The sequence below is a fragment of the Homalodisca vitripennis genome, chromosome 1 (assembly GCF_021130785.1).
Source record: "Homalodisca vitripennis isolate AUS2020 chromosome 1, UT_GWSS_2.1, whole genome shotgun sequence".
Taxonomy (NCBI): Eukaryota; Metazoa; Arthropoda; class Insecta; order Hemiptera; family Cicadellidae; genus Homalodisca; species Homalodisca vitripennis.
In genome coordinates this window covers 92,696,698-92,722,344 of record NC_060207.1, presented here as the reverse complement: position 1 = coordinate 92,722,344, position 25,647 = coordinate 92,696,698, and the positions used below count along the sequence as shown (strand labels likewise).

Here is a 25,647-nt window from a genome sequence, read left to right as displayed (position 1 = left end):
TATACTTTTATTTTTAAAATATGCATACATGAAAGTGACTATAGACTTATTTTGATTTATATATCAGGAATAAGAGAACAGTTAGGGTGAAGATTAAAAGTCCTTATTAACTTTGTAAGACATTGAACAGTTATATATAAAGCATTTATCAACTTGAAAATGTATATAAAAAAGATTAAATTATAGTTTAGCATTGAACCATTATATATATAATAATAATAAAAGTTCCTAAATTATGTTGTATACATCCGCTTTTATACCTATAACCAATTATAACTCTTTTATTACAATTACTTGCTATATATATATATATATATATATGATGTAGCTCTTTAACCTGAAACATTTTACATTTTTCGCTAACCACCGTTTTTTACGTTCTCTAAAAACTAATTTTCTAGTTATATTTAATTTGATAGCATCAATAACATGGACTCGACCAAAATGAACTAATATCTTTAAAGGAATTATAATTTTGAGAGAAAAAGTCTTTTGAAATTGTTTTAATTATGCAAAAATTTGCGTTCTTTGAACGCATTCTAAACAGTTGTAATATGAGGCTTTAGACTGAAATTATTGTCATATCTCTGATATTAAGTTTTTTTGGGTTATTTTTGGGCGAAAAAAACTCCATTTGGGGAATATTTTCTCCTACAAGATGCCTAAAAATTTGTGTAAAACTGTTGTTAATATCTGCTCTTCTCTTAATTTACTATATAAGTATTGAGAATCACCCAGTCTATAAATATTTAAAATTTAGTCTACTCTTACTACATGCTGAACTACTAAATATAAATCTTTGACATGTTATTTTGTTTGTGAATTTCTACTGTTTATAGAGGTACGCTAAGGAGGATGCCATCTGTACCAATGTAAGACGTCTACTCTACAGGGCCAGGTAAATTCGATCCCTACATCTCACACCTCCAGGCCATTACGCCATATGCTCCGAGCCACCCAGCTACTGGAGGATAGAATGGCACTGTCGAGCTTTAGCTCTCTTCCACACCTCTGAAAATCTTAAGTGGGTTTGCCCAAACACTTTCACTAATTCATGAGAAAGTCACATCCCGGTTAGGTGGTTTTGGGAGAAATTTGAGATAGAAAAAAGAGCTAGTTTGGCAACAGTTTTTTAACGTCATCCGATCCTCTTGGTCTTGACAGTCGGGTCAGGTTCGAGTTCTGACCGGTACGTGGTTTCGGCGGTCGTCGCTCGTCCTCATCCACTTTGAACCAATAGAGCGCTTTTGGCAAGTCACACTTTACTCTACAGGTTCAAACCTTTACATTGCTTTCAGAAGATAGGTGTGTAGTGTGCATGTCTGGGTAATGACATAGACGGCTACTACACTAATTTTGAATATAGGGCCTATATTTATTATGTAGTATTGATGTGGTTGTTCTGTTGTCCATGTAAAACAAGCCTTATTAGAATACGAACAATACAACTTTACACTTACAACTTCTTTGAACGCATGGTAAATAGTTGTAATGTTAGGCATTAGACTGAAATCATTGTCAAATCTCTAAGATATTAAGTTTTATTTGGGTTTTCGGTATTCAACAGCCAAATTCAACTTAAAAACAATCAATCTTTCCTTTGAATGATTCTTAAGGTTAAAGGGCTTATGAAATGATGTGTATTGTATAATAGCCAATAAGTATTAAATCTTTATGTTATAGTCTGAATGATTGCATCACTTATTTTGAGAAAATAAATTATATAGCATTTGATTGATTTGTTGTGTAAAAAGTGATAGTGAAGACTGTTTGAGGCTTGACTTTAAGAAAAATCCCTTGACAATCCCCTAGTTTTGAATGTGTGCTTAGTCCGTAGTATAAAATTAATAAAAACTAGAGCCAGTCTGATAAGTTGAGTACAGTACACAGCACTAGGAGATCGGAATTGGACAGACCAGAGAGACAGACGTAAGTGGTGGTTTAAACCAGAGTGGTGATCCTACCACTGGCACTGGTGAATGATATGGTATCATCACATCGGTGATATCGAGGTGAAAGGAGCCGTGATAACATCGCCCCCCGCCCCCCACCCGTGACCCTGGGATCGCCTACTTATACTGGAGATGTTCACGGGATGCGCAGACCACCGTCTCACCATGAACGTGAGTACACATTTATCTCCGTTAAAGTGTTAAAAAGTTTTAGTTTTAATTGTATTACACCTTTGATAGTTTATCAGTTATGTATTTAGTGATTCAATAAATTAAATTAATAATTAAAAAATAGAAAAAAAATTCTTATAATTTTTAATATTTGTTATTATTCATTTATTAAAATTAACTCAATGAATTTAGTATGAATTCAAAATTCACAATCACAACAACTTAATTTTAAATATTTGATGGAAAAGAGAAAGGAAATGTTTTAAATTATAGTAGGAAACAGTAAATACTGACCAAAAACTCAGCATGCATAATAAATTAAATTAATTATTTTATAAACTTATAAATTACAAATATATCACTTCCGTTGTCTAAAAGTTAGAAATTAAATTAAATTTTTGAATAACTGATTTAAAAATAGCTATTTAATAATTTAAAACACATGGAACAAGTAGCAAGCAGAACTTGGTGAATAGCCTTCCGTGTTTTGTTACCTATATTTTTAAGCACGCTACCTTAAAGAGGTTTGAATCGATTAATGTTTTTTTTAATGTAATGAAGCATTACATAAAATACTTTAGCTTTTTGTAAAAAGATTTTGCACAGTTTAACAGTTTTAAGAGAGAGCCTAGTTCTATTTTATTAGATTATATTATTAATTACCTTTTACAGTGAAGTATATGCTTGGTTATAAATATCCTTAATGATAGAAAATTTACCTTGGATGGTTCAGCAATTGTGGATATTGTCATCAATCGTATAGGCTTCAAGTGGGTTGAATGTCCGCATGCGCTGTTACGGCACATGCGCAATCCACCTTTACTGTTTCTTGACAGTCAACTCGTGCACGTGAGGGCGCCTGTTGGCATTTCACTCTCAGCTCGCGTGAGAGAGCTCTTATATAATCAAAATTGAAAGCTTGTAATTAATGCTGTTGTTTAACAATATCATTTCCATTTTAAATAGAAGTTTTTAAATGTAAGATATTCAATTTCAAAATAAGATACTTTGAGTTAGTGGGTCATAATTTTAATATAGTTTAAATCTGAATTTATGATAAAATGTTTAATACGGCCTATTTTTCCAACTTTGATACTTTTTTATACATTTGTAAAAAGAATAGTAACTAAAATAACTGTAACTGTGGATCAACTACTACTGAAATTGTCCAAAAATTTCTAATTTCTATCATACTTTTGCCCTGCATTGGGATGACAAAGTAATCGGATGAATAGTAATGCATCTCATAATTTTATAATATTACTGTCTGATAGATTTATACAAGAATCCTGTAGTCTTATAATATTATAGTTATATGTAGAGGATTTCGTTAATTTATTTCGCATTTTTCATTGGTCCATGATAATCAACGTATCACAAATTCTTGCTATTGTTACTCTTGTCAGTGACAGTTAAAATTTATTCTGTGAAGGGTATTGCATACATGGAATAATCTGTCTCCAAAACACATTTCAAACGCCAGGTCCTACCAGTTTATGATTAAGGCAATTGAAATTAAGTAAATTTGACTACAGCTTTCACTGGAAAAAGCAACGATGAGTCAAATGTTTTATTCAATAATTGCTTGATCATCCTACGAATATTATTATTTTTATGATGTTGTGGGTATATATTTAGATGTATTACAATTAGTGTGAAGCAAAGTTTATCCGGCTAATTTCCTCCTTGGTACTTCGTTGACTGTTAAAGCCTGATTTATAGAAGTAGATTTTCAGATTATATGAAACAGTTTAAGGTTTTTGGAAAGTAATATAGGTTATCAACGTATTTTATTGCTGTCTTAAGAAATAAATAAATAGGCTTTTACGGCTATAAAGCTCTTTACTATTGTAATTAGTTTACATGGCATTTTCTACCATGGGCTTAAAAGTTAGTAATAAGATATAAGTAGGAGAGTTGAAAGTGGCAAAATTTATTAAGATATTTGTAGACATTCACGTCATTCAAAACTTTTACAATATTTTTGTTTTAATTTATTATGTACGATTCAAATTAATCACATTAAAAATCGATTGCTAAGTTGTAACTTAAAAATCATATTTGAAAACGATAATGATTTCTTGCAAAGCAGTTAATCTTTAATATGGGGAAGTTGTATATTAAACATTACCCTTAGACGAGTTCCAGATATTAAGCTTAAGCTTCTATTTGCTGGATACAAAACGCTTGTAAGATTTTCGCATTAGAAGAACCGTAAGAGGCACAATAATAATTTCAACTAACTTTGGTTAATAGCATTTGCAAGTGTACAGTTTGTATATGTTACATTGTGATTTATGAACGCCGTTTGTTTTATTGTATTAATTCAGTTCATTTACTCTGTTAGTTTATATAAATATTATATTTATGTAGTTATACGAGAACTTGATGTTATATGTGAATTAGTTTATATTAATTGATAATATTAGTTAAATGATAAAAAACACTATTACTAATAACAACATATTTTCTCTTAGTAGTGTTCATATACTAAATACTTTTAAAATATATTGATATATTAAAACGCTATTGCTTCTCACAAACATTTCTTGTTCATAACACTCAAATAAATTCTTACTTTTTATACAAACCTTTGTAGATGGATTGACTTTCATTCAAATAATGGAACAGGAAAATTAAAATTCGATGTTAAACTTGCTCTATTACGTAGCTTTAATCTCCATTGCACATATTAATATAGCATAGAAATCACACGTGTTTCTTTCTCTTTTTGACCGGCCTAGTGCTAAGTACTTAGGCTACAAGGTCCTTTTACTTACCACGGAAGTATAAAATTAAGTATGTTTACAGTTTCAGCAGTCTTACAAAACATTAAAAATGTCTAATGACATAACACACCTCTGAGGAAATCAAATTTATCAACCTTGTCCATAATGCCCAAGGTAGTAAACCATCCCAAACTAACACAGAAAAGTTACAAAGTGAGTTTTTCACATAGTCGTGTTGCTTATTACATAACCTATAAAGTTAATTATCTCTAGATATGCCTAGATAGTAAAGTTGTCCTCACATACCAATACAGACGCAGGTCCTTAGCACTTTGCGGAGTTCACCATCACAGTTATCACAATTTTAAGTTTGAAAGACGTTTTAGTGTACATTTTAAAAACCAATAAAATTGATGAGTAACGGGTCTTCTAGGCATCGCTTCCTAAACATGCACCCACAACAACTTTATTAAATGTAAAGATTGAATTGTAATATATTTATAATTATTGTTCAATACATTATGCTATACAGTATGTCAAAAATTGGCAACCAATGCGACTTTTAACTTATTCTCTATCGTGATGTTGTGTATAACATATCAGAAGAATTCTTTATTGATTTCTAAAGAATATTTGTAATTTGTTTTACGTACAGTGTTATATCAAAAAAATACACTTAAGTGATTTGATAATCCGGGATTTAATTAAAGTTGCTAATGCCTAATTTTGATGATGCCTGTGTGACAAAGGAATACATTTTGTACCGTAGGAATATATGAATTTTTTGGTACTACATTTTGTTTTAAAAATAGTGCAGAGCTGCTAAACATATTTTATCACCTAAAAACAGCAAGAGTTGGATTTCCAGGACATATCCAAAGGGCCATTATCCAGTAGTTGCGATACAAAGGCTGGATAGACCGGGGAGTTGTGACACCTGAGTTATTAGCTGTCGCCGAGAGAGCTGGGTAATAGTGTGCCTCCGAGACAAATGGTCTGACCAAAACTACATTATTGTCTGGATTGTGTTTGGGAGACGTGAACAGTGTGGCGGTAGGTGGTGCGTTATGTGGAAAATTGCTTTTCGAATTGGCGACGATGTGGTTTAATACCATACGGTATTCAGATATCTAGCATAGCATTCACAAGTGAATCTAGAAACCTGAGACGAATTGAAATAACTAAAGGTGAACAACTTAAATTTTAGGTATTCTAATGCATAAAGCTATTTTTTATTCAGTAACTACGCATGTAAACACAACAGAAATGTGTAAAACGGGTATAAAAGTAATTAGAGAATTTCAGGTACTGCTATTTCCATGAAATAACCGGTAACCGGTATATACGTTAAAACTATGAATGGTCACATACTTGCACAGTATTCATGATTTGTTAGCCATAAACGTTTCAAACTTGTTCATAATAAATGCCCTGTTAGAAACTCAGATAGAACATTTAAAATAAGTAATTGAATATAATAGACGATAAAGCTGCTTACAATCTTAAAGAAAGTCCCGCAGGCTCCAACAAGAAAAATAATTAACAACTGCGTCACTCAAGGTATTAGAATTTATTACCAGTTATTAGTTTTTGTATAATATAATCATAGTTGATGGAAGCATCTCTCCTATAACTAAATATGTGGTCATGAACCGAAAGTGGGCTAAACATGATAAAATTTGACACACAAACACACACACACACACACACACACACACACACACACACACACACACACACACACACACACACACACACACACACAGTTCATTGTTGTAATACATCAGAGGAGGACAATATAATAATTCATTCAAACTAGTGGAAACCTTTTGTCGTAATAGTGCATTAAATAAGAAACAAACAACTAAAATAGCAAAGGAAACATTCAAGGATCTGAAGGATCGGTCTTGGATATAATAATGTTAAATGTGGGACAGATGGCGTGCGAATGACCCTATTAAAATAAATTGTATTTTCATTTGGCTAGGCATATTGGTGTAAAATAGTCGCAAATGGGGTTGTGAATCGAATACTTGGGACTGCTAAATAATAATTATTATAAATCGTTTATTTTTACATTTTTCCGGATTCCAGTTGTATAATTTTAAAATTAAGATTCTACCTTTCAATATAAGTAATTATATTACCAGTTAAATAATATGTAGTAAATATTATTAGTAATTTTTTATCTTGTGTCTTCATACATTCATTAAATGAATACCGTTAACCGGTATTACTGTTACTAGAACGTAGCATTGCGATACTCCCATCCTATAGAACACGAATGTATTAATTGCCAATTATGTTCCTTATCGAACAAGAAAGTCCTTCCTAGCAAAGATTACAGGCAATTTAAACGTGTCGGGGCCTGATATTAGCTGTAACAATTTCCCTGTACTTTCTAAGACGGTGGCATTTAACCGGTTACAGTGCAATGCGCCCAGAGATGGGAGCATGTCAGACTGCACTCGCCGACCTACTGTTGTGTAAACACTCGCTCTTCACCGGTTACACACCTCACACCGGTAACACTGGTCACACTCTGTTCCCATCGACAATTTCCCACACAGTTCCCATTGTTCCCACCTACTCTGCTGTAACTGATTGTCAACGCTCGTGAGAAATTTATCTGGGATTCTAAGACACTACCATTATTCTTTTACTAACGATATAACACTAAACGAATATTCACATTATTTTCTTAGACTTCTCAAAGTAAACTTATACTATTGAATGAAATTGAAAACACCGACTTTGGCTTTAATAAATAAACTCATCAACCATGGTTAAAAATATTATACCATGTAAGAGTATAAGCACTTCAGTGGACCAATCAGTAATGGCCGAGAGCATTAATAACAATGAAACATAAAACCATTTTATAGCCATCGTCAAACATTTTGGCATCGTTAGTACAAAATTAATGGATCTATAAATATAACTCTTAGTTACTTTTACGTGAATAATATATTCATAAATTTCATTAATAATTTTGTAAATATGCAGTACAAATAATTTAATACTGTAACATATGAAAACGTAGGCCAGTTTTTATTGGTTGTACTTAATTAGACTGGTGTTGTATACACTATTGTATTATCATCACATTTTCCTGATTGTTATCATTTATTTTCAAACACGAAAATTGCTATAACGCTATTTGCGAATACACAAATTTATTTTTTGTGAAAAAGTGATTCAATAATGAATTTGAAAAGATTTATAAAACCTTTATTGTTATTGAGCCTTGGAACCTTTTTATTTCAAGAATTAGATTATGGATTTTTATACTATTATAATATGCTTTCTCATGAAACCGTTTCCTTTCACTACAATCCATTCATTAGTTTACAAAAGTTAAAACTAATTGGGCAATGTTCTTAGACAGTACCTGAGATTTTGTAAGTAAAAAACAGTGACAGGATGAGAAGGGGTAGGACATACATGATCGCTATGTGCTGTCAGATTATAATCAAGATGACAGTTTGAGCTGCTTCTGTCGAAATCAGCAGATCCGACTGTTACCCCATTCGTCTGAATATTACATAACTAATCATGTAATGTGCGGCCTTCTCTAGATCCTGAATGTCTCTCGTACCTCATGTATTGATCTCCTCAATTTAACTAATCAATCAGCTAATTAATTGCATCTACGCTATAACATTTCGTTTCATTTCCAAATTATTTGATAAACGTAATTTAATTACAGATTACAAAAGGAACCACTTGATTCCATTCTATAAGACATTTGATTTCTCATAAAGTTCATAAGAAAATAAATCTTTATAATATTAACATTGGACAAAGCACTTACATTTTGCACTGAATGTTTGTAGTAAATGTGTGTGTGTATATATATTCTGTGTGTATATATTCAGTATATATATATATATATATATATATATATATATATATATATATATATATATAACTTTTTTAATATTTCAAAGTAACATTTTAGAAATTTATTTCTCTGCTTCAATTTTTTTAAATCAATAGTGAGCTGTAGTATAATAGTACACAGCCTGAATACTATAGTTTCTATTATTGTAGTAAACTCATTTTTAACTATATTCGGAATTTTTAAGATTTAATAGGCTGAGTTTTTTTTATTCAAATGTCCTTGTATTTTACTTTAAAACCCTTATGAATATGGGTTTATTATGAAAATATTACTAATGCCAATAGCCTACATTTGATAGTTCTTACATTAGATAGAATGTTTAGTCACCTAAATAATTTTAATTGTTATGATGGGAAGTGGCTCAAGTAACTACGGACTGTGTGTGCTAACTTCACGAAAGTTACTTGGACAAAATACCAAATACTTCAACTTCAAACCCAACTATTGTTAAAAAATGAGTTTAAACGAACCACGGGATATCGGAATAAAGTTCTAAAACGCTCTGTACTTTGCGCATATTTATCTTAATATGTTTAAAGTGTGATATCATCAAGACCATTCCTATTTCCTATTTTTAAAATACGTACCTTTGTAAAACTTTCCGATAGAATTATTAATACTATCGTTATAAAAATATTTATTCCCACAGGGCCCTTTAATTAAGGCAAGAGGGGAAAATATTCAGCTAATATTGGACACATTTTAATCACGGTACTATTTTCTAAAAATATTTTAAACAATATGAAATCATAACGACGCATACAATTTATTTACCAGTTTATTGGTGTAGCTGAAAAGCCATATTTTCAGTGTTTAAAAGAAAGATTGTCCTTGTTTATGTTTTAGTTCTTAAAAGTGTATTTCCCCTATTGCTTATGTAGAAAAAGTTACCGTGCATTACTTACGTAAATATAAAACTTAAATTAAATTTTATTTGTTGATACTTGGTCTTGAGAAACAGTTGAAAACATTATTTATCACGGTAGTATATATTTGAAATTGTAGCAATAAAGTATGTGGTCGAGAGTACCAAGAAGCCATTGTAGTACATTGCCTGGCTACCAGGGCGCAGCACTTCTCACGTAGAGTCACATTGTGATAGTGGTTCCGGGCTGGACCTTCATCGTTTAAATACATATTTTAAAACCCGTGCAATGCTTATGTGGAAACATTAAAAAGTGCTTAAAATCTTAAATGGAATAGTTTCACAGAAATTGGAATGTTTGTTTGCAAACAAAACATAATTATGTATTTGCATTACAATCAATTTGCTAACTATCTACAACCTGTATATTTAAAGTGCTGTGATAATGCGCTGAGTTCCTTTAGTATAAAAACGGTTTATTCCGATAGCGATAACGGTTTACTCTTTTTTGTCGGGAAATTATTAATTCCTATTGCGATACTCCCAGACTATTTTGTGTTCTGATATAAAAAAGAAGTTACATAAAACCTAGATTTAAGTTTTTTCCTTCATTACTTGAACTTACTACCAAGTATTTTAATTGATTCATTAAAGTGACTGAAAATGTAAATCCGAACGTGTATTTAGGTTGAGAAAAGTGAAACGGTGATATGTTAGCTTAAATCAAGTCTTTAAATTGAGATCCAAAAGCCAAATAAAAGTAATAGTTTAATAATACCATTTGAGTAATTAGTGCTATGCACAAAAGGGCCAGCACACAATTTGCAAATACTTCTCTTGTGGTTGTCGAGACATATACTTAATAAAGGTCACTAAACAAATAAAATATCAAAACTGTTAGCAATATCGATAGCTATATTTCTTCTTTAACAGCATATTGAATGTTTCAAAAGTAAGTGTTTAATGAAATCAATGTTTGTTCCAGGCATTCTGTGTAGGTGTGGTGTTGTTGGTGGCGGTTGCCGAAGTCCACTGTGGTATGTTTTGTGTTATTTACTTCATCTCGTTAATCGTTTTTAATTTATTCTACTACTTTCAGTTGGACCCTTTTATAAAATCTCCAATAACACCTTAAATACAGCTAATACATTTACCTGTTTTACGAGACATTTACCTGTATGTGGACACAAGCTAATTTTCTTAAAATTGGTAAAGGAATGTTTTCTAAGAAAGTGATCGTCAGCAACCAATTGCAGCTTTTGTGGAGAAAGAGGAGAGGTTATCGAAGGGATCAGAAATACAAATCAGTAATAGTTTCTCAGATTATATTTTCTTGGTTCCTTGATAAACTTAAAACCAAACTTCAGGCATATGCATAATAGTTACACCACCGTAAAACAACTAGATATGGAGATTCATAGTCACCAATGCTGAAGCGAATATAATGCTGATTTACCAAGTATTTGAATATCTGACAGTAGGTATTAATTGTGACAAGCTAAGAATGGTATAATCCAAGAAAACTATTACCGTTGTATGTGTGTAACATTTTAGTCTCCTCCCACTTTTACCTTCCCGAAAACAAGCGTGGCTGACGATTTATTTCATCTATGGATACTGTCTCCTTCGATTTAAAGACAAAACTCTATCGTTATACAGTGGAAGTTGTCTCTCACACCCTTCACTATCCATACTTCACAATTAAATGCTTTCACAAACAACAATCAAGAGCCACAATAAAAGATGCACAGATTGATTTTCCAGTATTTACTATATTTATTTGGCGATGTAAAATATGCACTACATTACCAGTCTAATATTTTAAAGTTACCAACAGTTCCATTTATAAGCCGAAGTACTTGTAGGGCTGGCGGAATGCTCCATTCCTTACATTAAGTGTGGCATGTTAATATGTTACTGCCACTGTCTCACTACAGTTCACTCTCTCTCTGCAAGATCCAACATGTTTAGTTGAAACTTGCAGCTCAAGGACCCATTAAACAATTTACTTCTCTAGTCATTAAATGCATTCTCGCTCAATGTTTTTTGTAATTGGCGCTACTATAACTTAATGCTTGCTGAATTCAAAAAAATTGATATATGACGTTGTTCAAACAATCCAAGAACTTGATGATATCATTATAATCTACTTGTGTAACTCCAATCTATTTAAAACTCCAGTACGTATTTTAACTTCCATAATTGGAGAGATTTTTCTTGGTAGTTCAGATCTTTTACCAATTAAACTGATTAATAAGTGTATTCATGATTATACGTCATGGGTTATAACAACATCTAGAGTAAAAATAATTTTAGCAAAATGATTTAAATCATTGTATTATTAGCATGTACTCGTAATTAGGTCATACATTCCCTCTTTCTCTTACCGTTATGACTGATGCATAGTTTTGTTATTAATTAGTGTTGTAATCTGAATTTTCCTTACATTATAATATAGAAGCAACCTTTGCTTAGTAGATTACTTGTAGGTATTTAAATTAAAAGTAGATAATTCAAACTTAAGTTAATATTGAAATATCATTATCAATACATTTGTACTAGAGCAGTAAAAGTTTCTTCGGGGAAATTAATTTAGTAAATTAATATAAATGAAATAAATGTATCCTCATCTTAAAGATCCAGGGATTACATTATTGGCCAAGACTATAAAGACGAGATGTACAGGATTAATTAGGCTTTCGGACACAAACATTCTATTACAAGAGCATAATATGTTAATGAGTCTCATAATGAAAGCTTGGTATAATAACAACAGTAAATTATAATAAATTACTTGCTTCTAATTTTGTTCAACACAACATATTTACCCGCCATAAGAGTGAATAAATTATTTTATAGATATTGATATTTATGTCTCGTTTCATAAAAGTAAGATTCCACCATATTAACCTCAACATTTTTCAATAACATACGTATTATATTAACGGTTGATGTATTAATTACTGCCTTAATTACAAGAAATTGTGTAGAATTCATTTATATAGATTAAGAGTTTTCCTTTGATTGGACGATAAAAACTATTTCTAAATTAAAAGATCCATTTAATCCAACATGAATGTAACGTTAATGAAATAAACCCGCTGGGAGAGACCATGCTTGAATTGCTTGGCATTAAATGATTTCAGCGTTTAATTAATTTTGATGTTTTACCAGGAACTTGAATATAAGAGAGAAGTTGCTATTAAAAAAATAATAGAAATTATAAAAAAGTTTTAATCAATAAAATACGCGTCTACAGTTTGACTGGGTGTACGAATTAAATTCTGTATTTTCGTAGTTAGACGTGACAGAGTCAAAGCTTTTTTTTGCAAGTGTTACCAGGAAAACATTAATCAAATACTGTTTTACGTTTTCCTGGTTTATCATGAAATGAAGATCCAGTTAAAAATCCGGTAAAAATCATTAGCGTATGTTTGACGCATGTAATAATCCATTACAACATTAATAATAATTATCACAGTGATTAAGTTATAAAATTCAGTTAGTATCTCTGGGTAACATAAATATCGACTAGTAGGAAAAGTTTGTCTTTAATTTGTAAATTAGTGGTTCAATGTCGACATAACTCTATCACTAGTCACCGACGACTCATAAATTAATCTAAAGGTGTATAAAATAAATGTGATTGATGCTAATGTTAATTGTGCTCTTTCTCGGACCTTTCTGTGTCAATAAATAATTATTTGCTAACTATTCTGTAATAATTATTATTAGTTAATTATTACTAATTAATCAAGAAAACTTAAAAATACCAGTTAGCTGTTTAAAGGTTTTGGTTTTAAATTTAAAAGGCCTCAAACTTTGTAGGCCATTCCAAGAAAGTTTCACATTGTTAGAGTTTAATAATCGGTTAATAAAAAATTCACATGCTGAGTTTGATACTGGTTGCTTTACGTACATTTAAAGTAAGCGACAGCATTAAAATTCGTTGAAGTAACTGTTAAATAAACTATTATACTTTTCTCGTTCGTTTGATTACAATACTCTTTGAGGGACAAAACTTCTAATTATGAAGATAAATATAACGAAGAGGGTGCCCTGTGTAGTCTTAACTAGCACGTGTAAAAAGAATACTCACATTAGCCATGGCAGAATTGCTTCAGCCACAACAATGTGACCTTACAAGAACTGGTATCTGAGCTACTTTTTCAGGTGTAAAGATTTAACATATAAATATTAAACAGTCAAAAGTGTTTACTATTTTACTTAACTAGCCCTTAATTTAATTGAGGTTAGATCACCTCCTGTTAACAAACCAGCCATAAAGATTCTTATTTTAAATCTAAATTGGTTCCAGAATCTTAGATGTACTTTAAAGATGGCCATAAGTGATCAAATTGGCTCAAGTCCACCAAGCCCGAAACTGAGAAGGTTTCTTGTGGTCACTACTCTTACATTAGCAAACATTCCATAAGTAGATTAAATATGGCAAATATATATGTAGTTTTTTTAAGGGTAACTAGAGAAGAGTAAAGTGGTTGAAGTGTTGTGTTAAGTTCTGCTATTACGAAAATAATACAAAATCGACTAATTTTGAATGAACTATTTTGATGAACTCGTATTATTATTATTATGAGCTGATCCCATTTAAAAGATAAGAATATCGTACTGTATTTTTAAAGGATTGACCCGATAAGGCTGTGTGGATCTCAATCAGCTGGTCAACAGCTGTTGGTCAAACATCGTTGCATCAGTTGGTGTTGACTACGGCTGTTTGATGATGGCCCTGCAAACAGTAATAATGAACTTGATAACACTGAGTTTTGATGAACTGATACCATCCTCACAAAAACAAAAAATACTATGCAGCTTTTTTTGGAGTTATATTAATTCAATCCATGTTCAATAACTATTTTCTTTATATATGAAACTTTAATTAACTGTGATTAAATATTTAACAGATCAATAATACAAGTTTGATGCTATAGTTTATGGCAAGATAAAATGAAATATTTAAGAGGATTCGAATGAAAGTAGAACTCGAAATTCACAAAGACCATTGTGCCTTAATAAAGATATGTACAACCGCGTTTATTGGTTTAGTCGTTGTTATACAAATCCTGTTTTGTGATTTTCATAGTAAATTTGTAATATAAGCATAGCTCTTTTAGTTATACAGTAACCTATTATTTAATTGAATTGATTTTACAATTAAATATTTGTGGATTCAAATATGTCTAGATCAGAATTAGGCAATTCGTTTTGGCATATATGATAGTCATATAGTCACCGTAAATCAACTAGTAAAAATGTTTAAAAGAGGGACAGACCTTATTTTTCGTCAGAATTACATTTAATCGACCGTTTTCAGATTTAGCGTGAGTCCGTTTCTCTGAGATCGGTTTAAAGAAATATCGAGATATCCATCTGAATGTTCTGACTCCCAGGACGTAGATGGAGAGCTCGTTGGAATGACTTCTCTAGTGAAATGTGCTATAAATTCCCGCAGGAAGCAATAAGCCTAATGTACGCTTTTAAAAGTTCCGGGAAGGCGTGTCGTGCCCCTCTTGCTACTTGGTAATGGACGATTTTGCTTCTAGGGGGCGTGTAGCCGTTTATAACAACCATTTTGGGTGCGCTTAGCACTAGGGATGTTTCATTAAAATGAACATCCAATTTTAGATACCAATATAGTATTACAAAATATCAAAATATATTCACCATGTGTCTGTACTAAAAGGCGTGGGCGGTATTAAACAAGTTACTTAAGGTATTTATAAGTAAATATGTTTAACAAAGGAAATGCACCAGAAATATTAAATACTCTTTATATGCCCTGTTCACTGCTGCAAAACCTGTTTACAGCTCTAGATATGGCATAAGTATTATACAGTATGTAAGATTTTACAGGCGTAATTGTAATGGAAATAAACCGATATAAACGGAGTATCGAAGGATCCAACAGAATGCAATGAAAGTGGTAGCATACAGACGAATATACGGGCTGGCGGTCTGCCCATGTACTTTTTGATCGAAACATAAATAAAGCCTTCCTTAAATAAGAATACCAAGATTGTACCAAGATTTAAGAATCTAGTGACTTATCAAGAGTTATCGCATACTGTATATGGTCTAACGGACAAATACACAGACTACCCTTAACCTTTTTATCCCAAAATCAGTAGCGTTTTACCTCGGACCAAAGGATCCTGAGTACCAAAGTTTCTCTATGACATGTCTATCAAAAGTTATTCCACAGTTAGACAGACAAAGATTTCGATGAGACCCTGATAGGCACTTAACAACTACTATTAGACAGATGTGCATAAAATACATAAGGCCGGGTGTATGTGAAAGTACGATTGGCTGAGCATATCACCAACTGAAATGCTTGCAATAAATTGAGCTAATCAATTAATTCCACACTGTATAACCAGTTCGTTTATAAAGTGTGTAAACAGAAAAAATCAGACAAGAAAATTTCTAATGGTGTAAAGTAGCAATGGGACTCAATGAAATTAATAAAAAGCTAAACATAAGTACAGCTCAATTTATATTAGCATTTAATTTTCTTAATATCGAACAATGTTCTAATACAAGGAATGAAATATTTGGAGAATACTAATGTAGATGACTTATGAATAATAACACAGATCGCTTGGAGCAATTGCCAAAGCAACACAGCTTTGCTATTGCGCTATATAACTGAAATGTGATCGATCGACATTTTATGAGTGCACCCTATATAAGAACCAACGATTTTAGTTTCTAGTACCAGAAGAGTTGTAGGGAATACTGTAAGTATAAGGATAGGTGAAATTATGTACAGTTAACATGCAGTAGTTGGACCTAAAACAGTACTAGGAGAAACAATGAAAGATTTAGGCAGGTTCTAAGATAAGTAGCACATTTTAATGGTTTTGAAAGATTTAATGAAGAAATGTATATACTCTTATCCTCTCTCACGTTGCTTATTTAACTAAATTTACCAAAATTTAATTTTAAAAGTACATAGATTAGATAAAACAAACATTACCCATCCCTTCAACTCAAATAACATATTTCATAAAAACGTTACAAAATTAGTTTTTAGTGAGTTATTTTTACTGAAAAATATGGTTAATATTTTTAAAAATACAATTTTAAACCAAAAACAGTAGGTTTCGTTCTTTTGTCGTGTTTAAAAAATAAACGTTAAACAGTTAAATAAAATTAGTTTGATTGTCTTTAAATAACAACTGAATGTACTTAATTAAATATTGAATTATTTATATAATACTACTTATATATAGGATAGTTTTAGTTGGAAATATTTTCATGCATACCCTACCCTTAATTTTGGTGCTTATAAAATAGTTACGAATTCCAACATGTTCCATAGTCATTGCGAAGTGGGTAAACAGAACAAAGAATTTCGTACAAACAGGCTCTAAATAAAAATTAAAATAAATGTCCATAAATCGCTTAACGTTCACGACGGATGAATAATTATGAAGACACAAGAACTCTTTTAATTAGTGAGAATAGTAACTGTTTCATTGTTTTGCTAATTAATTTCTTTGTTTTGTTAATGAATGAGACCGGCTTTGTGTGGTAACTTTTGTTCATAACTATTCCCAGAAGTACTTGTAAATAATTAGAATAAACTAATTAAAATTATATCTCTATTATTACTACTATCGCCCATGGCGGTACATGAACTCGTCTATGTTCTCTCACGTTAGTCATTGTTATAAAATGGCTGTAAAAATATCATTACAATAACATGTAAAAACCTGCGGTGATGTTTTAAAAATAATATTTTCAGCACATTTGTTTGAATAAATGTATTTAAATAAAAATATTGATAATAAAGTAGTGATCCTACTTGATATCTAGTAATAGAATCTAAAGTGGATATCTAGTACAACTTTAATATAATGTTTGTTTGCATAACTGTAGCATTCACATCAAGAAAATTAGAGAACTGATTTCGAGTCTAGACGGAGTGATTATTTTTGTTTATTAATCTAGATATTAATTAAACTTTGTAAATAACTAAAATCTTGTTATTTATATATTATGTAAGAATAAATTCAATCAAATATAAAAGAAGAACAAAACATAAGTCACATGGCTGGAAAAGTGAGTAATATGTTAATTGAAAAGTATGTAACAAAAAAGTAAATAAACACAATATGAACGTTTACAATTAGGCACTATACCAAACATCAGCCATATAAACATTGATATGAACTCGAAAGCAGAATGACTTGTAAGTACTGAAACATTGTTAAATTTGTAATTATTTAGCTTCCGTTACAACATTATGACGTATAATAATACGTAAAAATCAATAAAGAACTATTTAATTAAATTTCATGTTATTTAGTTGATGTCCTTTAGTAAACCTAGGAAACCCAAAAACACGTACACCAATGTCTAGCGAACTTATTACTATATCCATTAACAATGATTATGCTCTTATATTTTAAGTGTCAATGTACAAACACATACACCTGCTGCAACTAGCGCATTTGAGATTGTGATTACTTCTAGTAGAACGGATCAGAATATTAAAACCTAAACTAAGAAAGAGCTGCATACCCATTTCGCTGGCCTTTGAGATTGTGATTACTTCTAGTAGAACGGATCAGAATATTAAAACATAAACTAAGAAAGAGCTGCATACCCATTTCGCTGGCCTTTGAGATTGTGATTACTTCTAGTAGAACGGATCAGAATATTAAAACCTAAACTAAGAAAGAGCTGCATACCCATTTCGCTGGCCTTTGAGATTGTGATTACTTCTAGTAGAACGGATCATAATATTAAAACCTAAACTAAGAAAGAGCTGTATACCCATTTCGCTGGCCTTTGAGACTGTGATTACTTCTAGTAGAACGGATCAGAATATTAAAACCTAAACTAAGAAAGAGCTGTATACCCATTTCGCTGGCCTTTGAGATTGTGATTACTTCTAGTAGAACGGATCAGAATATTAAAACCTAAACTAAGAAAGAGCTGTATACCCATTTCGCTGGCCTTTGAGATTGAGCATTGATAAGGATACCATTCGGAATTTTAAGTTGTTTAACGCGTTGATCTTAGCAAACGCGTTAGTGTGTGCGTTAGTTTAACAATGATCATACAGTATCAGTGAAGGTGTCAAAGTTTAAAATATAAATCATTGTTTGAACGATAATTTAAATAATGTGCCAACAATAATATACTATTGAAAGGACAATTTTCTATAGATTATGAATTTGGAAATAAAATAAAATGTATAATATATCACAGGAAAATTAACTTGTCAGTTTATATACCACCGTCATATTTAAAATTTTAATTTGTCCATAAAGTTTCCGATTTAAATAATAAAGTCATTGTTGTGAAAAAATACAATTGCAATAACATGTAAAAACTCTAACATGGTGATATTTTACAAATCATTTCTTCAACACTGAAGTGATTTTAATAAAAAAAATATTAGTGGTTTTAAAACAGTAAGGATTGTGTATTATCAATAGGTAATGTTATCTGGTATGTCGGTTATTGTAGTAGACTAGTACTATTTTATAGTAATATACTTAGATTGAGCTTATGCAGCTGAAAATATTACTCTTAGACGTTTCAAATAGTGAAGAGTCTACATATCCTAAGATACTCTTCAATTATGAAATATTGTAGTTGCATATATAATCATGGATGTACAGAAAGATTTTGAATGAAATATAAATATGATAGACTTCCACACTGAGGAGAACAAACGTTTAAGCAAGACGAAAGAGACAGAAAGGTGTTACGTAGCGATACAAAACCTCAGAGAAACTCCCCTCCTCTCTTAAGCGTTATGGGCTCTGATAGTACAACTCTCACGCACAATTACCTTAGCAAGAGGGTCAGGTCAACTCGGCTACGATAGGTCAGCGCCGGTACCGGCACAGTACGGGTCACTGGCCGCTGTGGCGCGGCGGTTGACCGTAACTTTCACCGGTCTCACTGGCCACGGAGTGGCGGGCGCTCTCCAGACGTTGTGTAACAGTTGCGGCGTGAACCGCCCGATTGTCACGCATTGACCGGTATTACCCCGTCTCGTCGTCTTGCAATCCTAAGCTGACTAAGCGCCATTCATACTGTGCGAGTCGTCAGACCAGAACTATTATAGCGTTGTTCTTCGGTAGACTAGAGCAAGGTGCTGACTGAGATGTAAGACACGGTATCACGAGGATTGTTCCAGCTAGTAAACTCAATTTCGGTTTTGGTGTACACTTTTACTACTGTATGACATTTTATTATTTTAATATTAGACTCTCCTTTCCCCTGCTCACAAGATCAAAAGCAAAAATTTTTACTCAAAGTAGATAAAAAGAATTGTAAAATTTACAGTAATTCCATAATAGGTGAGGCAAAATAAATTCGGTCCATGGAGCATGTAAAGTACACTAATTAAATTTGAAAATTATCATTGCGTTTGCAGTTAGTAGAGCCAAAACTTACTGTAGTATCGTTCATATGCATAACACTGATTGTGCATAAAGTTCAAACTTAGACATTTCTAATAACATGAATACTATCTAGAATTATACTAGTTACTTGGCTATCAGTAACGTTCTTAAGCTGCCTAGGAATTCTACCAACAGTTGTTAATAATATATGTTTCTTTAAACATTGCAAATTGGTTATTGGGATCTTGTACGTCATTTCTGCAAAGTGGAATTTTGTAATATTTCCTGTACTGTGAATATGTTAAGTTTACTATGGAAAACAATCACCTTTGTTTTAGTGATTTTTAATCAAAATACGTCACTTGTAATTAATTCAAATACGAAAAGGAATGTGGAGTTCATTATAGAATAATTATTTATCTCAGATAAAAAAATATACTATCTTGTTATAATGAATAGAATTGCCGTCCAGATTTTGGCAAGATTTAATATAATTAATTTTAATCCCTTATTAAACTTTTGCAACTGTTACATTCAATTTGAGTTAGTAATAGAGTACAAAGACGTTACTGTTGAAAAATATAGAGGCGACCCAAAGGGAATAATCCTAATTACCATAGGTACAAAAATCAATAAGAAACAAATCCCTTCTAAGCCTTGTTCTGCCTGACTGGACCTCTCTCCTGTGCGAGGATCATATCACACAGAATAATGTGGGGGGAGTCTATACAGTTCAAAGTCGATGGTATTGATAAAAAGTGCTACGGTCACAGACAGGATTTTAACCTGCGCTTTCTAAAGTGAGATCCAATCTCCAACATCTTACGATTATCATTCCTGATGCAATTATTTGTAGGTGTTGAGGCTGCAAACCACCAATAACCATGGCATGGAAGAATATTGCCTGGAGTATACAAAGAGTTGCTTCAACGCAATAGTTATCAACGAAATCGCATCAACTTCAAATGTTTATAAAATATTTATTAGATATTTAGATAGTATGGAAGGCAGAAAATTTACCAACACAATAACTTACAAGCAAAAACTAAACGTACTGTTTTGTTAATTTTGTAGAAAGGCACAATGGTCGGAAAACACTGTAGAATGGACGTGTTTGCAGAACGAAATAGAGGGTATAATAATGTGTGTTGTTTATACTATGTTACTGTAAAATTACTGGTAAACAGTTGAGCGTTAAGTGGTAAAATGAAGTGAAAATATTTGTTTTACAGCTGCCTGCAGCTAACAGCCAAGTGCAGTGTTTGTCCATAGCTACAACATGGACTTGCATTACTTTACTATGGCTTTTGAAGTAAACAGCATTGTTACCGTAATGTAATATTTACCACGTCACGTAATCCCTTAAATTCACATTAATGTTTTTATGTTCCACACCTGAACGTAAAAATACATTACATTTAATTTTAATATTTATTTAATACGTTATGATAGTTTATATTGCTGTTGTAATCTCGTATATTGGTTTAAATAATATTTAATATCCAAAACACAAATTATACATATTCATGATTATGTGCATATTTTTAGATGTAGTTTCCGATGCTCTAATGTAAACCGTGTATAGTATCTGGGCTATCTCATACCATAATCAACGCAACCTTACGTTGTGCTTCAATAGTTGAGTGATTAGTATACAAATAAAGATCACAATCATTTAAATATTATAAACATTAAACTTAAAATGTTACTTTCCCTTTATGTCTAGATAAAATATGGACTACATTGTTTGAAGCTACTAGAATCTTTTGTACTAGTCAACTTAATTTTATCACCGAGAGCATTTACATCCAACTTACAAATAATCATTATTGCTTGGTTTTCAGGTAAAGATCTTGGTCAGTTGGCATTGTTCTTGTTATTTGGCACCTGTGGTATTACCGTCAAACTGTAAAGAAATGATAACTAAAGATTGAATGTTAATATTACACTATGTTCATTTAAATACCACATGTACTACTACTAGATGAAATGTCCAAATAAGTCCAATTCTCTTTAAAACTTAAAAAAGACACTAAGTATAAAACATTATTTTAAGTACGTTACATATATTTTGAAATCGTTGAATAACATCTTTAAAACTGGAAATTTAATAAAATAAACATGTTAAAATATTAGAAATAGGCTAGGTAAATTTGGATTATAAATGTCCCTTATAAATTGTAAAATGTAAGTACTCCGTTTAAAAGTTTCCTTAGAATTATGATTAACGAAACAAAAATTTAGTAATATTTAGACTAACACCTTTCGTATCAAATTACCATAGCTTTAAACGTAATTTTAATCGCATCTGATTCCAGAATGTTTTAAGTGAAATGACCACTACTTAACAAAAATTAACAGATCATTGGAAAAACACAAGAATCACTTTATATCAACTATGTCATAAATTATGAGCTTTTACTCGAATTACTGTAATTGAGTTTTGAGCAAGTTATGAAGTGTGTATTGTATGATACGAGTAACAGTTATATAATATTAAAAATAATTTTGTGTACTATCTAGCCTTAGCTTACATGACGTTTAAAATTTCCAAGTTAATAGTCCAATATCAGACTTTAGTACATAGTACATAGTAGATAGTTTTAAATTTAAAATATAATTGTTATTTAATTTTAATTGCAAATACTAATGTCACTCTACATATATTGAATTGAATTATTAATTGTTGACAGATGTAACAAAATGAATGGCACACTAAGACATTACGAAAAATGGGAAAATATAATCTGAAAATTTACATCATATTAAAGTTTACATCATACCATTATTAATTACGTGTTGAATGAGAAGTTTTATTGGAACAAGGGTATCTGTTGCAGGCTACATAAGTAAAGGATGGAGTAGCGGTGGAGGAGGATGGAGCGGTGGTGGAGGCGGCGGTTGGAAGAGTGGCGGTGGTGGAGGATACGGCGGAGGTGGAGGATACGGGGGAGGCGGAGGATGGAAAAGTGGCGGCGGCGGCGGAGGATTCGGCGGCGGACAGCCGACGATTGTTAAAATAATCTACCTGAGTGGTGGAGGCGGCGGCGGCGGCGGTGGCCACGGAGGCGGTGGATACGGTGGCGGCGGAGGATGGAAGAGTGGAGGAGGTGGAGGATATGGAGGAGGTGGTGGCTGGAAGAGCGGAGGCGGCGGCGGAGGATGGAGAGGCGTCGGTGGAGGCGGATATGGCGGTGGAAGCGGCTGGAAGAGTAGTGGAGGATGGAGCTCTGGCGGCGGCGGTGGATGGAGTGGTGGAGGTGGCGGCGGATGGAACGGTGGTGGAAGTGGATGGTCTTCTGGAGGAGGTGGAGGTTAGTGATGAACTATATCTATTTACAACCAAACTTAAATTAAAACTTTAACTCGACATATACTGTAATATTTTGTTCGCAGCAGATCGTTATGTTCTGAGTAGTAGAATAATAGTTAGTCATACGCATATCCTATACGTATCACTACTGAAAATGGAGCACGATAGTTTTTTTAAGATTTAACTAACAATTTCCAGATAATAAATAATTCTCATATCACAGTTAGGTGATGTACCACCAATAAAAAGAAATTAACTTAAGTAGGTTGTAGTACGAAATAAAATTCCTTAATGGGCCCTTTTATAACATAATGACCTGAAATCTACTTATTGTATGTTAATGCAACAAATATAAACATATATTTGATAAACTCTAAAGGAAAACTATATTGACTAGCCTACCATTACACTATTTGAAATGCTTATGGGACTAATCGGCAGACAACATCCTTCCAGAAGCACCAGTTACGAAACTGTGCTCTCACGAGTCCGTAACTCACCATGACCGAGAACCTATTACCGGAAACAGTTCAGTTATGGAGGAGAATAGAGGCAGTTTCGGTCCAAGGGAAAGTGAGACTGAAGGAATATCCCTGTCTGCGATGTGAGAAAGCTTTTGGTGTCGAGTTTTTCAACAACTTCCTGGCTCGTCTTGGGTCCCAGTTCCTGTTGTAAATTGTGTAATCATCGGTCGAGTATAACTATTTGAATCAGTTTATCGCGTATATAGCAGTTCTAATAATAAGTGGCTGATTATTGTAATCAGAGAACTCGGAAAGGTAAATACTGGAGATATTTTGAGTTATCAAATTAATCGCTTATTGAAAATACTTAATACATGTGTCACATCTTTATAATGTGCATCTCATAAAAGCCTATTAATAAATATAAAAGAAATAAAAAATAGAGGTTTCAGAATTGTTTTCATTGGATGGTCATACATGTGTTGGTAATGCAGCCAACTTTTAAACGTCAGTGCTGCAAGCTCAATACAGCGGAGCAATCTTCTTTCAAAAATTAATGGATATAAACTAAAAGAATTAACAGTTAATTTTAAAATAAAATAAAATAAAAAACTGAATACGCAATAGCTATAATATATCATTGTTGCAGGTGGCTGGTGGGACTAGAACCTTCTTCACCGTCTAAGCCTAACAGTATGTTACGTAAAGCCTGAGGCACAAGCAGACGCGGCCCAAGGCACAGCACGAGTCACACAACCCAGCAACAAAGTTACCATCACTAAATAATGCGCATATCAAATATACACAAACCTAACTGTACAGTGTAAATTAAATGTAAAGTTTTGTAATATTTTTAAGGACATTGTGTACAATTTTATTGTCTACTTCCTTTACTACTTTTGGGTGAGTCAGATTCTCATAGGACGAAAGTTAAATTTTGATGCACTTGGTTCAGCATGGATACCAAGATAACTATCTAATCACACATTTTCATTTTTGCTAAAAAAGAATTAGATTTTACTGTATGAAGGAAATGTGGTGTTCTAATAGATGCCTACAATGAACAACGGACATTGGACATTTAAATCTTTGACCAATTTAACAGTACACAAGAAAGCCCGGGGTTTTTTCAGAATATATATGGAGTAGTTTTAAATTTTGCAAATATCGATTGATACTGATTAGAAACCTTACGTTCTTGAATGTAACCAAAAACTATCTATATAATCACATTTTATCTTACAAATCAGAAACCCTTTTTTTTACAAAACCAATCCATAATATTCGTGATAATGAGCAGAATTGGCATAGTATTACATAAACGTTTTTTTAGATGTAGTGGTCCGTTCAATAAGAACACTTCATAAAGTTAGAGGGGTGAAAAATTAAATGGTAAAGCAATATGTTAAGAAGAAAACTAAATGAAATAGAAGTTACTGTTATTGATCGTATAAGCACATAACAATTTGAATTAAATTGGGTGTTTATACATAATTAAAGGTTTAGTTTTAAAAACAACAAATATGCAATGAGCACTTATTTTTAACATTTAAGTTATTTGAATAACATAACTATGTTCTTGTTATGAATCAGGATTTATAAAAGTAAATTACCATAACGCTATGGTTGGAAGGGTTGATTCAGTGTGAATGTTAAGTTTAGCTCCAGTTCCCCTTTCGCTTAGTGCAGCGTCTGAAATCTGTCATACACGATTCCTGGGATCTGTACGTGTGATGAGATTCATACTATGAAGATGCTCAAAACGAACTCTTTTTCATCATTTCATGGTTTAAGAATTTATGCTTCCTTATAGTAATTGCTGGGAAATGTGTATTTTATTTAGTACATGGTTCTACAACTT

General features: G+C 32.1%; 1 protein-coding gene across 1 annotated transcript; it reads left to right on the top strand.

Moving 5' to 3' along the window:
- The first annotated feature begins 1,832 nt into the window (after nt 1-1,832).
- On the top strand, nt 1,833-24,646 carry LOC124366662 (ctenidin-1-like). The gene is made up of 4 exons (XM_046823267.1): nt 1,833-2,123; nt 10,607-10,658; nt 22,850-23,323; nt 24,436-24,646. Exons 1-4 carry the CDS (start codon nt 2,085-2,087, stop codon nt 24,450-24,452), a joined length of 582 nt encoding a protein of 193 aa, XP_046679223.1. The 5' UTR covers nt 1,833-2,084; the 3' UTR covers nt 24,453-24,646.
- The last annotated feature ends 1,001 nt before the right edge of the window (nt 24,647-25,647 follow it).